The sequence below is a fragment of the Penicillium maclennaniae genome, assembly GCF_028827695.1.
Source record: "Penicillium maclennaniae strain IBT 15551 chromosome Unknown utg000008l:1.0-3552695.0:1.0-3555053.0, whole genome shotgun sequence".
In the NCBI taxonomy this organism is placed as follows: domain Eukaryota; kingdom Fungi; phylum Ascomycota; class Eurotiomycetes; order Eurotiales; family Aspergillaceae; genus Penicillium; species Penicillium maclennaniae.
Genome location: NW_026623220.1, coordinates 1,181,368 through 1,196,255, shown reverse-complemented (window position 1 = coordinate 1,196,255; position 14,888 = coordinate 1,181,368). Strand labels below are relative to the sequence as shown.

At 50.9% G+C, this 14,888-nt stretch overlaps 5 protein-coding genes across 5 annotated transcripts; 2 read left to right on the top strand and 3 right to left on the bottom strand.

Annotated features, from left to right (window-relative positions):
* Positions 1-1,748: 1,748 nt before the first annotated feature.
* Positions 1,749-2,555, bottom strand: N7477_009446 (SDR family NAD(P)-dependent oxidoreductase; the record flags this gene model as incomplete). Its single annotated transcript, XM_056971107.1, has 1 exon — positions 1,749-2,555. One exon carries the CDS (start codon positions 2,553-2,555, stop codon positions 1,749-1,751), a length of 807 nt encoding a protein of 268 aa, XP_056818086.1.
* Positions 2,556-3,340: 785 nt separating this feature from the next.
* Positions 3,341-4,785, bottom strand: N7477_009445 (glycosyltransferase family 31 protein; the record flags this gene model as incomplete). The annotated part of the gene is made up of 2 exons (XM_056971106.1): positions 3,341-3,677; positions 3,725-4,785. 2 exons carry the CDS (start codon positions 4,783-4,785, stop codon positions 3,341-3,343), a joined length of 1,398 nt encoding a protein of 465 aa, XP_056818085.1.
* A 3,075-nt stretch (positions 4,786-7,860) lies between these two features.
* N7477_009444 (uncharacterized protein) lies at positions 7,861-8,663 on the top strand (the record flags this gene model as incomplete). The annotated part of the gene is made up of 4 exons (XM_056971105.1): positions 7,861-7,899; positions 7,957-7,977; positions 8,025-8,082; positions 8,149-8,663. 4 exons carry the CDS (start codon positions 7,861-7,863, stop codon positions 8,661-8,663), a joined length of 633 nt encoding a protein of 210 aa, XP_056818084.1.
* Positions 8,664-9,987: 1,324 nt separating this feature from the next.
* N7477_009443 (signal recognition particle subunit SRP72) lies at positions 9,988-12,256 on the top strand (the record flags this gene model as incomplete). Its single annotated transcript, XM_056971104.1, has 4 exons — positions 9,988-10,482; positions 10,542-10,806; positions 10,857-11,001; positions 11,053-12,256. 4 exons carry the CDS (start codon positions 9,988-9,990, stop codon positions 12,254-12,256), a joined length of 2,109 nt encoding a protein of 702 aa, XP_056818083.1.
* A 169-nt stretch (positions 12,257-12,425) lies between these two features.
* On the bottom strand, positions 12,426-13,733 carry N7477_009442 (Gfo/Idh/MocA family protein; the record flags this gene model as incomplete). Its single annotated transcript, XM_056971103.1, has 1 exon — positions 12,426-13,733. The coding sequence occupies one exon, from the start codon at positions 13,731-13,733 to the stop codon at positions 12,426-12,428; it is 1,308 nt and encodes a 435-aa protein (XP_056818082.1).
* Between the last annotated feature and the right edge of the window lie 1,155 nt (positions 13,734-14,888).

The window sequence follows — 14,888 nt, the reverse complement described above, 5'->3', positions numbered from 1 at the left end:
CCGGACATACGGCGCGTTGCGGAAATTATTCGCCCTGCAGATATTCGTGTTGCAATAGGTGTCTCATCTTTCGAACCAATGACCCATCGCATAATGAATTGCCTGCCACTTCGTGCCAAAATACCCTGTCATGAATGATCGAATCGTCGGAAGCCGGAAGCTTGAACGGAGTTTATTGGACGCCTAGCAAGGGCGAGAACCACATGGTTGTGGCTGAGACGTGCTTTGGTGTATCAAGTTCTACGCTAGTCTCCATATTTTCTATTAGTAGAAACAGGAGGTGGGCGCCTCCTTCCGACACCGTAACCTCGAGAGGATTTCTCAGGGGGTGGACCGCGTGTCGAGCCACGAAGAACATTGAAAACAAGGAAACTGGATATAAAAAAAAAACGGTCTAACGCTAGGACGAAATCCACGGCCAGGGGAATGAACCAGTGTTGCCCTGCATGATGTCACTGGGGAAATCGTGCACTGGCCCGCGCGGTTCATCCATTGCGTGCCCCATCCAAAATTAAATAGTTCCGATCAGTGCGAGCTTTCATTTCGGTCCGTTTTCCCTGACCTGTCCGGATCGTCTCGACGAATATGCTGAGTGCCCCCGAGACAAATGATCTGCATCCAAAGAGGAGACATGCTTAGCCGAATCGTCGCCTTGCGCACACACCTCTGATCTACCGTCACTTGGTCATTGTCGTCTCGCACTTTCTTGCGTTCACCTACAGGTTTCATGTGGAGGTCCTGGGCCATTAGCTCGCCAGGTTATCGGAAATTTCGGATTCTCGGTGAACGACTTCAGAGCATGAGCGATCTCAGTAGCTTCGATCTTAGATCGGAAACGTGGCGGGGACCGGAAGAGCGCTTTTGTGGCTGCCCGAACGCCCTTTGGGCTAAGCCCGTATCGAGTTGTCCGCCTCTTAGGGTGGAGCGTCTTACTCGTACAGTAGGCTGGAAGGGTATCAGGCCGAGGGTTCGGTGGCTGTTCGGTGGCTGTTTGGGAGCCAAGTGTCTCGTGCGTGATTGTCCAGGGACTGCGAGGTAACCCTAGTCTACCCCACGAAGCCATTGCTTCAAGGCCCGGGTCACATTGGGATATCGGGCCGAATTTAATAATCTGTCGGGATTTAAGAAGCCACAAAGTGAACATTGGAGCATGGGTGCTGAGTGAAGTTGAACTTATCCAGGGAAAGAGAATGGTTGATTCCTGACGTCTAGTCAAAGTCGTTTCTCTCAGTGGAGAGCCGCCATTTTGCGTGCCACTCCTATTATATTTGAACAGGACTCATCTCTTGACTTTGGAACTCCAGAACACCGCTACTTCTCGTCCATATCACTGTGATCTGGGTTAAGCAAGGATATGAAGGACCTCGGATGGTCTGACGAGCCATTTTAGATGAAAAGTGTAATCCTGCATGGCAGACAGCGAGGTCTGCCCGCAGTCTGACAGATCAATCTCGCACCGAGGAACCTCTTGAGCGCTACACGTAGTCTAAGGATCGCTTGCATGCATCGCAGGACCATGGATGATCAACGGTGTTCGCCTTCAAAGTGCTTCAGGACGCCCGGTAAGTTCTGAGCGCTGTAGATCTCACGCTCGAGCCATATATTCATTGTTCAGCCTTTGAAGGCAAGATCTGATTCGAAGCCTGTGTTGGCATGCACAAGTAGTGTTGTACTTGTCGCTCCTAAGGTCCATGAACATACCTGGAATACCAAATCCACGACTTCATTCGCACTGAGACACAAATTGATCAGGGATCACTACACCAACCCCCATCAACGGTATAAGTACTTCCAGTTACCGCACTCGCCTCCTCACTCCCCAAAAATACAATGACTTTAGCAACCTCCTCCGGCTCCAAATCCCTCTGCAGACTCTGATTCCGCATAACCGTATCCCGATACTCATCCGTCAGCACTTCCTCTCTCTGCCTTCTCGTCGCTATCGCCCCAGGCATAACACTGTTTACCCGGATATTATCCCCACCAACCTCTCTCCCTTGCACCCTCGTCAACCCCATAATCGCCGCCTTACACGCAGCGTAAACAGGCTGACTCGGATCCGGTATCCGCCACGTAATAGAGCCCAGATTGACAATACTCCCACCGCCCGCTTTTTTCATCGCCGGCAACACAGCTTGCGTGAGGAAGAATACGTGGCGGAAGTTGGCGTTGATGCTGAAATCCCAGGATTCGGGAGTTACTTCCGCTGTGGAGCGGCGGGCACCGGAGCCTGTTGCTGCGGCGTTGTTGATTAGGATGTTGATGACGCCATATTCGGATAGTATTTTGGATGTCGTGGCTTGGATGCTCGGGAGATCGGTAATGTCGCAGTAGTAGAATACTGGGGTGGTGATTGGGGGTGCACCACTTTGGGGAGCTAGAGAGGCAATGTGATCGATTGTGTTTTGCGCGGAGGTTTGTGATATGTCCATGAACAAGACCTGGCTGCCTTGGCGGGCAAATAGTTCAACTGTTGCGGCGCCTATACCTTCGGCGCCGCCGGTGACGAGAACGACCTTGCCTTCGAGGCTGGGGTAGATTGCGTGGCGGGTCATGGGGATTCTTCTTCAGATACTTGTAAGGAAAAATTGTCTAGTATATCTTTCGAGATGAGAGCTGTTAACGGAGTAATGAGATACGAAATGAACCCCCGCTCCGGGATCGCGGGGGTGATGACTTCGTGTGGGGGTTCCGCTGCCATTGCAATCAGGTCGTGGGCTGCGGTGCTTCGCGGATTTTTCGACCTTGATCTCGTGATGTGGTTTGCGAAGGTCATTGTTCACTGGTTATTTTTGACATCAAGATGCGCTGGAGAGTCTGCTCCTAGATTTGATTGAGATTTATTGACAGAATGACATCGGAGCAGAAGAGGTCAGTTCTCTCTTCGAGCCCATGAAGACCTCACGAGGCACCGACCAATAGATCCGGATACATTCTGGCTAACGTTCCTGAGGTCTATGAAGACTAGTCGGATAAGTTCTTGTAGAACAAGCCAAGGGGTCGGCAGATGACAATTCGACTTCGAAAGAAATGAACACTTTGGCGGAAAGCAAGTTGACTGAAAAAGTGTACTGCCACATGAATCGTTCTAGATAGCCATAATTTATTCCATAGTCACATTAAGTGTGATCGTCCTAAGCATTAAACGGTGTAACGAAAAGGATGTATCGCCGATCTATAAACAAGAATCCATGCAAAGAGCCCAAGACCAAGCGCCGGACCGATGAGATGAGGAGAAGAACCCGAATTCGAATGCCACCCATCCTCATATAGCGTGAATAAGCAGAAAGTAACAAGAATGCAGAGACAGAACGAAATGAAACCTGCTAAGCCATGCACATTACTGCTTGCGCCATGTCAATTCCAAGATTTCGTCGCCAAGGATCGAGTCCCGCTTGATATACCACTGGATAACGTGACCGTTCTCCTGGATCTTGGCATCTTCGAGAAGATAGCTTTCTTTCATTTCGTCCTTTCGGCGGAGAGGACCTAGCTCGTGGAGGTACGATTCCTCTGTCGCGCCGTTGTGCGGCTCCCATGTCATTTCCATGGAGAGGTCACCAGGCTCAGGCGGGAATCCGTACTTCACGACGGAGAACCCATTGGTTAGTAGATAGCCATCGGAGAATTGCCATTGGCGCAAAAGACAGGTGTCGCCGCACAACTCGGAGATTACGCTAAGTTTGGGCATGTCGGCATTGAACCATGACTTCCAGTGGTGTACCGAGAGCGGGAGCTCTCGCCTGACTCGAAAAATCCGGATGCATCCTTCATCAAGTCCAGCTGATGGAGGCGGTGGTCGATTGTCATGCGAGTTGTAGTGTACTGGTAGATGCAATTGGCGATCCGGCGGTCGCCGGTGTATGTCATCTGTTCGCATTCATCATAGACGGTTGCAAGATCGGATAATAAGGGTCGAGAAAGGAAGACGCCAGCGCCTCCGAAAGCGATGATTCCGAAAACTGCAATCTGGGGGGTGCCTTCTGAGAGACCGCCAATGTACATCGGCTTGGTGTGGTCATATTCAGCCAAGGCGTCCACCAGCGCGGACATGGAAGGGAAGAACGTGTCGTCGTCGATGATGCACGCCCACTGTGTCTGCCCCCGCATGTGCTCCTCCAAAAGGGCAATGAGCGCGAAGTAGCGATGCAGGTAGTCATCCTCGGATTCGGTGATAAAAAGGTTGATTCCCAGGTTTTCCGCCTTGTGCTTGACATATGCGACTCCTTCTTTGGTCTCATCGGGCTCGATCAGAGCAAATATGCGAGTGCGCGTATACCCAGCCCAATGAGCAAACTGGTCAAGCGAGTCGTTCAATCTTCCAATTGAAGTAGCGACTCCAAAGTCGATGTGCGAAGCCACCGCCATCTTGGGTGGTTGGACCACCTGGACCTGCATGGGCGTCCTGACGGTGCAGCCGTCCTGCGACTGTCCAGTCTCGGACTCAGAGGCCGAAGGCTTCCACTTTGTGTCCAGCAACGGCTGCTTTACGCCCTGACGGATGGGGAGCGGATCCGCAGAGAAGTCCAGAATCATCTCACGGCGGGTATAAGCGACCAGCTTTCGTACGTCGAGACGGTGCAGCATTTCGAGGTCAAGGTCGCACTCGACGTTTGAGGAGATAGTCACGTTCGAGTAGGCGTGCATCGCATTGTAGCGAGGTGGGGAGGATGGCCAGAGCAGGGCGGCGAAACCCGTGACAGCGACGATGATGATGGCAAAACGCATGATCTTCTTCCAGGCCCATGAGGCCGGAATAGGCCCTTCCCTATTCTGGAACAGCATCCCGGCTGCTGGTGTATTCCTCCTAATTCGGGAGTGGTAATCGGTCGTATTATAGAAGGTCAACGAGTAGACATCCGCATTGCGGAGACAATCTCCGTGATCGAGCAAGCTATTCTGAACCCCGGCCGAAGAAAAAGAAAATCGACACGGAAGGCGAAGGAGGAAAAAAAAACAAAAGCAGGTTCCAAAGAGGGACGGGAAGTCAAGGGACGATCATGGTTCCGTGGACGCTCCAAGCGGCAAAGGCGTAACTCTGCCCTTAAGGGGTGACGTACGGTCACGTGCTCTTTTACGCCCATTCTTTATTGTAATATTTCACAGGGCCTTCAGCTTTTGGGCTACTCTTAAGTATTTTCATCATTGGAGGCAATGGGATCACCTACATGGTTACGACGCCTTTGACCTCAATTGCGCATAGACTTCGCGTTGAGAGGTATATAGCGCCCCGAGTGTCTCATCAACCCCGAGTGCCAAGACTCGGAACCAGGGCAGTCTCTCACTCGCCGTTACCCCGTCGCGTAGCTCCACGTCCGCGCGTCCCTTGGCACTGACCTCTGTCCGATTCTGTACTGTTGGCTGTCCGAAATGTTCTATCATGCTCTTTATGCATGCCGCCGAGACTCATTTTCTACTGAGACATGGGAAATTCTCAGTGTTTGGTCTCCCCCCCCGTGGTGCGCTGTTTTAGGTGATCTAGATGTCGATCAGCCCCTGTCGATGACCTCCCAGCTCGACTCACCGACACCCACCCGGCGGGAGATACTTTGACCGCTTGAAGCTTCTCTAGCGGCCAAGCGGATCGCAAGTGGTTTTCAGGGTCCAGCCCGAGTCTCAGCGCACCCTGGGGTGACCATTATTGCGCCCTAGGCAAATGGGCGGATTGGGGGCTACGCCGTCCCAAATGCCCTTGCAAGGAATGATGGGGCCTAGACTAGGCTTTCTGAGCCTATCTGCCACCTGGACGATCGAGTGTGAAACCGTGGCGACCCTCCATGACTTGACCTAGGGTTAAGCTTGGCCCCAGAAGCTTCGTTATTTCAAGGAGTGACAGTTCATTAGGCTGTAGATACCTCAGGCTATATGCAGATATCATTTTGTAGTAAGCAGGATATTGCCTGCAAGATGGGGCTTTCTAGTCTGGGCTGCCATCGCTTGTTTGGAGGGTGCTTCGGCTGCGGCTCACTGAGTAGGTGCCAGTACGGGCTCAGACTCTAAGTGATCACACCAATGTAGTCATGCGCAACTATGTAGAAACAGAATCGTGGATGCGAAACTCGGCGCGTTGAATTGGAGCAGGCCGCCGGAAGATTTTGCCAGTAAGAGTGGCCCCGCTATGCAGCTTTAGGCAAAACGACTAGACATGACTGCTACTATCCTTTCGTAAAGGGGACAACGGTCAGAATAAGATGGTGAATGAATGCATTAGATGGGACTAACGTAATGCATTTTATTGAGATGGGCTGCTGACATAGCTGCTCTCCCGCTTTGCTCAGGCCATGTCAGTGATGGAGATCGGATTGCTCACTGAGCGAGCCATCTGGCTTATGTAGCGATGAGGAGTTCTGCTCAGGAACGTGCTCGAACTTAGATAATCAACAAAATGCGGCAAGAGGTGAGCCTTTGAGCCAGGAATAGAAATTCGAAATTGACAAACATTATCCGGTAAATAAGTGGGATGGGGAGCGGATGCTGGTCGTATGGTGGTGCCAAGGCACACCAAGATTTCCCATTCTCAAGATCTTACTTACATATCGAAGAAACAACGTTGGCATTTGTTCCGGCGTATTGGAATATAAGATACATTCCGGGTCGAGTTTCATGATCTACACTGCCTCACGTTGCTCCACTAGGCGGGTTACCAAATATTTACTCTCCTGGATGTTCAGCAACGCCTAAGCAGATTCATCACTGTCAAGAACAGCGACGCGATGCTCAAGTAGTCCAATGCTCGGGCGCAGCTCTCAAGAACCTTCTTGCATCTTGAACTATTCATCACCTCGGACCCTCGTCAGCTGGCCGGGCTGACCTGTAGTTTGAACACAACTTGGGCCCACGTGCCATGAATACCTCGGGCGTGGGCTAAATATGAATACACTAATCTGGGACATTTGCAAGGTTAGGTAGATTGGGGGGGTAGTCCAAGTGGGTTTCCACGACATGATCAACATGATTGCACTGCAAAGTCCTACCCAAAGGGCTAGCCTTTGTTTGTTTTTAAGAAAAAAAAAATCTAGAAAAGAAGATGATAAGAGTCCAAATATGCTCAGAAAACTTCGTCTACAAAGCCTTATCAAGTACAGTGAGGTATCACAGCGTTATGCCAAGAGCATAGCTGTCGTCAATTCAATTCAAGTCATTCAAATTCTATTAACCTGATCGAGCCTAACTAGTGTCGTCGAGGCTATGATAGCTGTCGTCACAGCACATGGAGAATCAGGCAGCAAAGCCCAGCGAAAAAGCTAAGAGATACACATAGAAATACCGCAATCGCGGGGTCGAAAAAGACAACGCAAATATGCATGAAAGTGGCGAGCGTGAGATCCTGCGGTCTGTGTCCATTAGCAAATCCCGCTGCGAATACCTAGTCAATTCGTGTGATCCATCCAAGCTAATATGGATCGAAGTTGCTCTTTCAAAACACGTGTCCCTACATACCAAGCCATGGGCAGTGCATTGGCTGGAAATATCATGGGGTTCAGCGCTCAGCTACGCCGAAGTGAGTAGGAATGGCTATTTATGCAAATATTAGCTTCTCAGCCATGTATGCACTAGGTGGGCATCCTGCAGGAGCCTTGCAGGCGGAGACCACGGAGCCATACATTACAGATACGATGTAAAGTATGAGAGAGACTGATGTGCCGGGTTTGAGATCTCCTCTGCATATGCGGCGGTAATCAGGTTTTGTCTTAGGAGTGTCGGCAGCATTTTTTTTTTTTTGCAAACTTCACTTGATTTATCTTCATTTGCATGAGTCGGTGGTGAGACTTGGACAACATGAATCCGCAACGGCTTCATTCATGGGCTAAGCTTGTCAGTGGGCCGCGCCCTTGTTTGCTCGAAATGCGATCGTCGCAAATGTTCATTGTCGCGACTATCTCGCTATCCATGTTTACGGTATGTCTGCGGGTGCCAGCTTTGTGCTTCCGCGAGATCAAAGCTAATTTTTCCAAGGACACCTTTCTCCACGGAATGGTGTGTGATTTTCCAATTTTTAATGCACAGCTCTAATGTGCAGGCAGATCATACCCATCATGCCGACTGCCTTGATCACTCGCACCAATATAGCATTCGAAGATCGTGCGTGATCGTGAGGAACTGCCCACATTGATTGTTAATTGTACTGATACATGAGCAATTGAGCAGTTGAACTTTTAAACAGTATTCTGCTCGTATCTGAAGCCACAGCCAGTTTCCTTAGCGCCCTAATCTTTAGGTACGTCCTCGACCGGTCGGAGACGCGTCGAAAACTATACATTATTGGACTGCTCCTATTGTTGGTCTCAATGGCCTTGCTTACATCTGCATTCTCATTTGCCTGCTACTTGGCAGCACGGATTCTCCAGGGTGCCGCTGCGGCTATGGTCGCAGTAGCTGGACTTAGCATTGTTACCGAGACAATAGATAAGGCTCATCTGGGCTATATGCTTCGCTATATTGATTTTGGCCTTATCCTGGGATTTGCCTTGGGCCCTTTGCTAGGCGGACTCATATACCACACCGCCGGATATTATACGGTGTGTGGAATCGCTTTTGGCCTTATTAGCATTGACCTTGTGTTGCAACTAGCAGTCATTGAGAAAAAGGCTGCGACGTATTGGCTTGAGCCGGAGGAAAACGAAAGGATGCCCGATCCCGTTCTTCCCACACCTTGCCTGTAATATGGCGCAATTCAGGAGAGTAGTGAGTCCCTGAACTCAGAACGTGGGATGTTTGCATTCTGGGCGCTTCTTCAGCAACCACGAATTTTGATCACCACATGGACATTCATCCTACAATCGCTCTTTCACTCCGCTTTAGACTCAGTGAGACTTTCTTTCCACAGATTCTGTTTCTCAGATCCCCCTTCTAACATCAATCTCGATAGACGCTTCCTGGTTTTGTGATGGACAGATTTCATTGGGATACGTCCGGTGCCGGCATGATATTCTTTCCAATAGTTGCCACGGTCATATTACAGCCATTTTGCGGTGACCTCTGCCATGTGACAGTTAGTAAAGCTTAGCTAATTATATAGGGTATTATTACGGTCGACTCAGCGCCCGTATAATTGCGACAACGGGTTTCATACTCATCGTTCCATCGTTGATATGTCTACGGTTCATTGAGATGGAGTCAATGCGGGACAAAACTCTGCTTGTCATCCTACTCGCACTTTTCGGTACATTGAACAATGGAATCTCACCTTTTTTGTTAGTGGAGATGTAAAAAGTGGTCGATGAGCTAGAAGAGGAAACCCCTGGAGTGTTTGGTGAGAATGGGGCCACAGCGCAAGCCTTCAGTCTTCTACGAACGGCTCAGCTTACTGGAATGGTGATAGGCCCGATAATGGGGGGGGTTGAATGATCATCTTTATGGGTGGAAGGTGATGACTTTGTGTCTTGGCATACTTTCTGCAACCACGGCTGTCTTCACACTCCAGCTCTCGGGGCCTGAGTCAAAGGGAATTTCGGAAGAGAGCGACCAGGAACAGGAACACTCCTGAGGCGATTGGGCTGACATCCAGATGAAAAAAAAAGATCTTGAGGTAAAGTATAGGCGAACGGAAAGGACTTGCATTCACCGGGATAGTGCCTTTCACATTGGTGTATTCTAGGAAAGATACGTGGGGTTGGATCGTACAGCCTGACCAAGGTAACTCTCTTACCTTCCCAGTAATATCTAGCGTTCGACTTAATTGATATACAAGATTCCCATACCAGGCTTAAGAGGCACTGGGGAGCAATCGTTGGTCTCTTTAATGATACGTCAAAATATCTCTCATTGTACCTGGGGACTTCGAAAAATCTCACCAATTATGTAGCTGGGATCAAATCATCGGTTATTGCCTGATTCAAAATACACCGCAAGGTTTCAAATGAGTTACTTCCCTGACTAATGATTGAGATCAGTGTCATATATTTGCGCGCCAGATATATGGCATTTGCAACGTCAACACGTGATCAAATACGGCGGGGCATTCGACACTATGCGCAATATTGCCCAATGGGGAAGGACATTTCCGCACACTCTGGCGTTGTGGAGGTGGATAACAACCTGGAGATCTCCCTGATTGTGACAATTGCACCAAGTTCGATATTCCGAGGCCATCGCATTTCAATTGAACGCATAGATTTGCGAAGAATCTGTGCTCTCGACGATCTCCCCGCAACCCCCGCCATGGTCGCGCAGTCGCTGAGCTCGCTTTTGCAGCGGGCATCGATTGATGATCATGAGGAGGTCATTCAATCCTGCAATGAAACCCTCGCCAAGTCCAAGACCGATATTCACGCCCAACACATCAAAGTCATCGCTTTATTAAAGCTGGACCGCTACGAGGATGCGCTGCAGGTGCTTGAGGCCGGAGGCGATGCCCTGAAGCAGCGGGCTGGGTTGGAACATGCATATGCGCTGTACAAGTGTGCGAAATTGGAACAGGCTCTGGAGGCTGTGACTCGTGCGGGTTCTAGCCGCGGTGCCAGCCATTTGGAGGCTCAAGTGGTATGGCAGATCGTCTCTGCTGCTTTTCGCGACATAGGCTAATATTGAATTTTGAACAGAGCTACCGCGCTGAGCAGTTCCGTCGGGCTGCAGAGATATACGAGAAACTCTCCCAGACTCCCAGCTCTGAAGATCACGATTTGAGCATCAATTCATGGGCCACCGATGCCCAGCTGCAGTGGAAGGGCGAGGCGGAATACGTGCGCCACGAACGGCCTTCTAGAGAGGATCTGGAGGCATTTGAAACGGCATACAATGCGGCTTGCTTGAATATTGCCAAGGGTGCTCTTCCGCAGGGCGAGGTCCTCCTCAACCGCGCGAAGAGTAAGTATCGCGCTTAAAGACCACCTGAGTCAATGCTGACAGACTTGCAGACATTTGTCAGACATCAGAGGACCTCTCACCCGAGGATAGGGCCGCAGAGCTGCTTCCCATCTCTGTCCAGTATTTATATGTGTTGATTCGGCAAGGAAAAACAGAGGAGGCCGCGGCGCTCCTTAAAGAGATCTCCGTGGATGAGTATGTCGAATCCTAACACGATGAAACCTCAGAACTAACTTATTCAACTAGCATTCAAGAGCTTTCCACAAAGAAAGTCGCTCGTAACAACATTGTTCTGGCCCGTCAGGCTGCGGTCAATCCGTTCACCCTCTACAAGGCCCTGCACGAAACCCCTGATGCTATTAACAACGACCGCCTGTTCGACTACCAAAACAATGCGCTGCTGGGTAACTCGCATGCAGCGGATCTCCTCGTGCAGAAATATGATGGTATGATTCGTTCAACAGCCAAGGTGCTCTCAAAGAGCCCTTGCCCGTCTACCGAGGCCAGCGTGAACCTTCAATCCGTCTACAACGCCGCTGGCCATGCGCGCGGCGAAACCGGCCAGAAAGCCTTGAAGCGGATCCTTCCTGTCCTGGAAAGGCGGCCAAAGGACCTCGGTCTCCTCCTGACCGTGGTTCAGCTTTACGTCGACGTCGGCAACACTACCTCCGCCATCACCGCCGTCGAGCGCTCCCTTCACAGCCTCGAAGAATCCATCTCCGAATCCGACCAAGACGCTCGCTTTAACCCTGGCTTGCTCAGCGTTCTCGTCTCTCTCTACCAACGCGAAGGCCGGAAAATCCAGATCCAATCCACCCTGGCACAAGCAGCGAACTACTGGCGCAAGAAGCCTGAGCCTCCTGCCTCCCTCTTGCGCGCCGCCGCTACCTCTCTTCTCCACTCCGATGATTTCACCAACCTAACCATGGCCGCAGACCTGTTCCGCTCCCTGTACCAGCAAGACTCCAGCGACCGCGTCGCCATCGCTGGCTACATCGCTGCTCAGGCTACAGTAGACTATTCCCAGGTTGAATCGCAACTCGAGCGCCTTCCTGAGATCAGCGATCTCGTCGCCGATATCGACATTTCTGCCCTCGAGTCTGCAGGCATTGCACCCTCCGCCTCATCTGCTGCTGCGGCTGCGGCCGCATTCGCTAGTGCCCGGAAGCGTTCTGCCACGGACAAGGGTGACCACGCTACGAAACGTGTCCGCAAGTCTCGTATGCCTAAGGACTACGACGAGTCCAAAAAGCCCGACCCCGAGCGCTGGCTTCCTCTGCGTGATCGATCCTCCTACAGACCCAAGGGTAGGAAGAACAAGCAGCGCGCCGCGGACCGTACCCAGGGTGGCGTCGTTAGCGAAAGGGTCGAGGAATCCCCTGCTCCGCAACAACAAAAGTCTGGCGGTGGAAACAACGCCAAGAAGAATAAGAAGAAGGGCAAGCGGTAGTGGAGTTCATTGCTGGTTGGTAAATATGGATAAATACCCGCCTTGCATATCCCTATTACTGTTACATTTTCGCCGATCTCATTGTAAAGACTAAGAATTAACGGATCATTGACCCTGATCGCACTTTTCCAACGTCCAGCAGAAGCACTCCCCCGCAACGTATATTTGCTTAACCCAACGGGGTCCGAATGGTTCCACACTGCCGATCATAGTGTCCAAAGATCATATGCAGCAGACGAAGATCACTCAAGGCATCCTCGGGGGTTGTCTTCGCTTCCGGACCATTTCCACCAGAGAGATAGGAGTGCAGGGCGCGCAGTTCGCGATCGTATGCTTCGTTGCAGGTACTCACGTACTCGGTTCTCTTGACGCGGGACCGGACGACATCAGCTGCATTACCGTTTCCGTTCCCGTTTCCATTGATTGCATTTCCATTCGCATTCATAGTTCCATTCCCATTTCCCATCTCCTCACCACAATCTACCTCTTCGACCACGACCTTCACCGATCTCTTTTCTCCCGCCGCCTCCCCAGGCAGCGGAAAGTCATAGACCACACTGACCGTCTTCTTCGCCCCATAAACAGTAAGATGTGCATCACACCTTGGCAGCGCATTCACACCGGCCTCATAGAGCAACGTAAACGGATTTCCATCATCACCCGAATCATCCGTATAATGGAAAACAGCGGAGTAGAACGGATCTGTGATCGAGACGCAGGAAACAGCATCGGGGAAACCAAGCGACTCGCGCATCAATGATAAATCATGACATCCGAGACTACCCAAAAAGCGGCAGAACGCGACTCGCTCAGGCGTGATGTCTCCATCGGAACCGAAGATATCAATGAGCAAATTCTGGAACTGAGGTTGGCTTGCATGTCCATTTCCTTCCTTAGCGCTAGCGCCGTTTGATCGATGTAGTTCGTTGATAGTGTCATCATACCCGTTTTTCGGGACGCGAAGTGGACCAGAGATATTGCGGCATCGCGCGTAATGAATCCGGGGAATGGTCGCCAGTTCCTTTTTGAAGATGTCAGTGTAACATGGTGCGTAGCGGCGGGCACATCCAACGAAGACACGAGGGGCGGAGGTGGTTTCGTCGGGTGAACGGGCCAAGAGGCCTTTCTTGGTTGCGGCGCGGATTCGACGAAGGGATTCGATGGTCATTGAAAGGGGAACTTCGACCATGACATGCTTGCCAGCTTCGAGTGCGGCGATGGTATATTTTTCATGATGTTCGAAAGGAAAGAGGTTAAGGATAACCTCTATTTGGGGATTGGAGAGAATTTCTTCGGGCGATGTGGTGATGTTGGGGATGGCAAAGAGCTTTTGGCAGCGTTCGATGGCTTCGAGGTCACTGGTTTGGAGGGCAATGATGGTGAAGTGAGATTTGAGCGTTGTGAGAGTGGGGAGGTAAGTTGTTTCGACAGCGTCGGTGGCGCCGAGGATGCCTAGGCGGAGAACCGGGGTAGACATTGTGGCAAGTTCGAAGGTCCGGAATGATGGATCGGGTGGGTTGCGCGGAAAGAGAGAGCTTTTGACTGGGCCTTGAGGTAGTCCTTTGATGCGTGGCGAATGTAGAAGGGAATCAAGGGGGTTCTTCTTGACAGAGGGGATTAGGGAGGCTTATAATAGAGTAGGTCAATGGGGAGTCCCTTGGATCCGGTGACTTCAGAAGTGAAACTAAACAAAGAGGCGTCTGATTAACCAGAAACAGAAAGGAAGGAACAAAGATGCACTTGATGTCCAGGCTGTCCATTCCGCAAAACAGCATCCCACTTCTGCCGTGACATCAGTCGCCTCTAATGCCATCCACGGTATTTAAATTGAGACCTGGTTGGGCCCTGAAGCTTCCCCGGAATGTTCCCATGGATCGGCTCATCAAGGGAATCAGCGCCCCTGAAGCCATCGCTACGAGGTTAGAGTGTCGACCTGAACTATGATTATGGGGTCATGGGGCGAAGCCTGGACTGGTGCGCAAGGACGAATCTCTCCGTGGCGAGCATGGAGAGTACATTAGGAGTTTTGGTCAAGGACATTCAATGTAGGAAGGTGATTCACAGGTCCCCATTTCCAATGAAGCAGAATGGAAGTATAACGTAGCAGGAAGTTTCCACTTGTTCTGGAAGGTGGATCGGGTGGGTCCCACAGGCACAGAGTTGATGAGCTGTGCATTCGGCGCCTGTTTCTAAACTTGGCGACTCGTAAGTGCCATGTAACTAATTAAGTACTCCGGGAGCTGAAGAACAGCCAAGGCTGTGTAGACATAGATGATCAGGGCCGGGGCCCAGGTCACCTGCCCCGCTGAGCAGTACTCATCTTATGTTCACCTTGACACTCACGCTCACGTATCCGTACAGGGTGACCAAAGAAGAGAGGTTACTTCTGTTCACCGCCTTTTCCTTTTAATTACATACCGCCTACGTATTAACTTTACGTGACGGGTTCAATCCTTCCCTTTTCACAAATTACCACGCGGTATTGAGGGAACGAAACAAGCTAGATACGTTGATTATTCATATAAAACTGGCAGAATCGAAGTGGAGAAGTAACCTTTATTCCACAGCCCCGTAGTCTTTCCCCAATCTGGTGTGGTGTGAACTTGTCTGGCGTCATCAGCTCATCCACTCG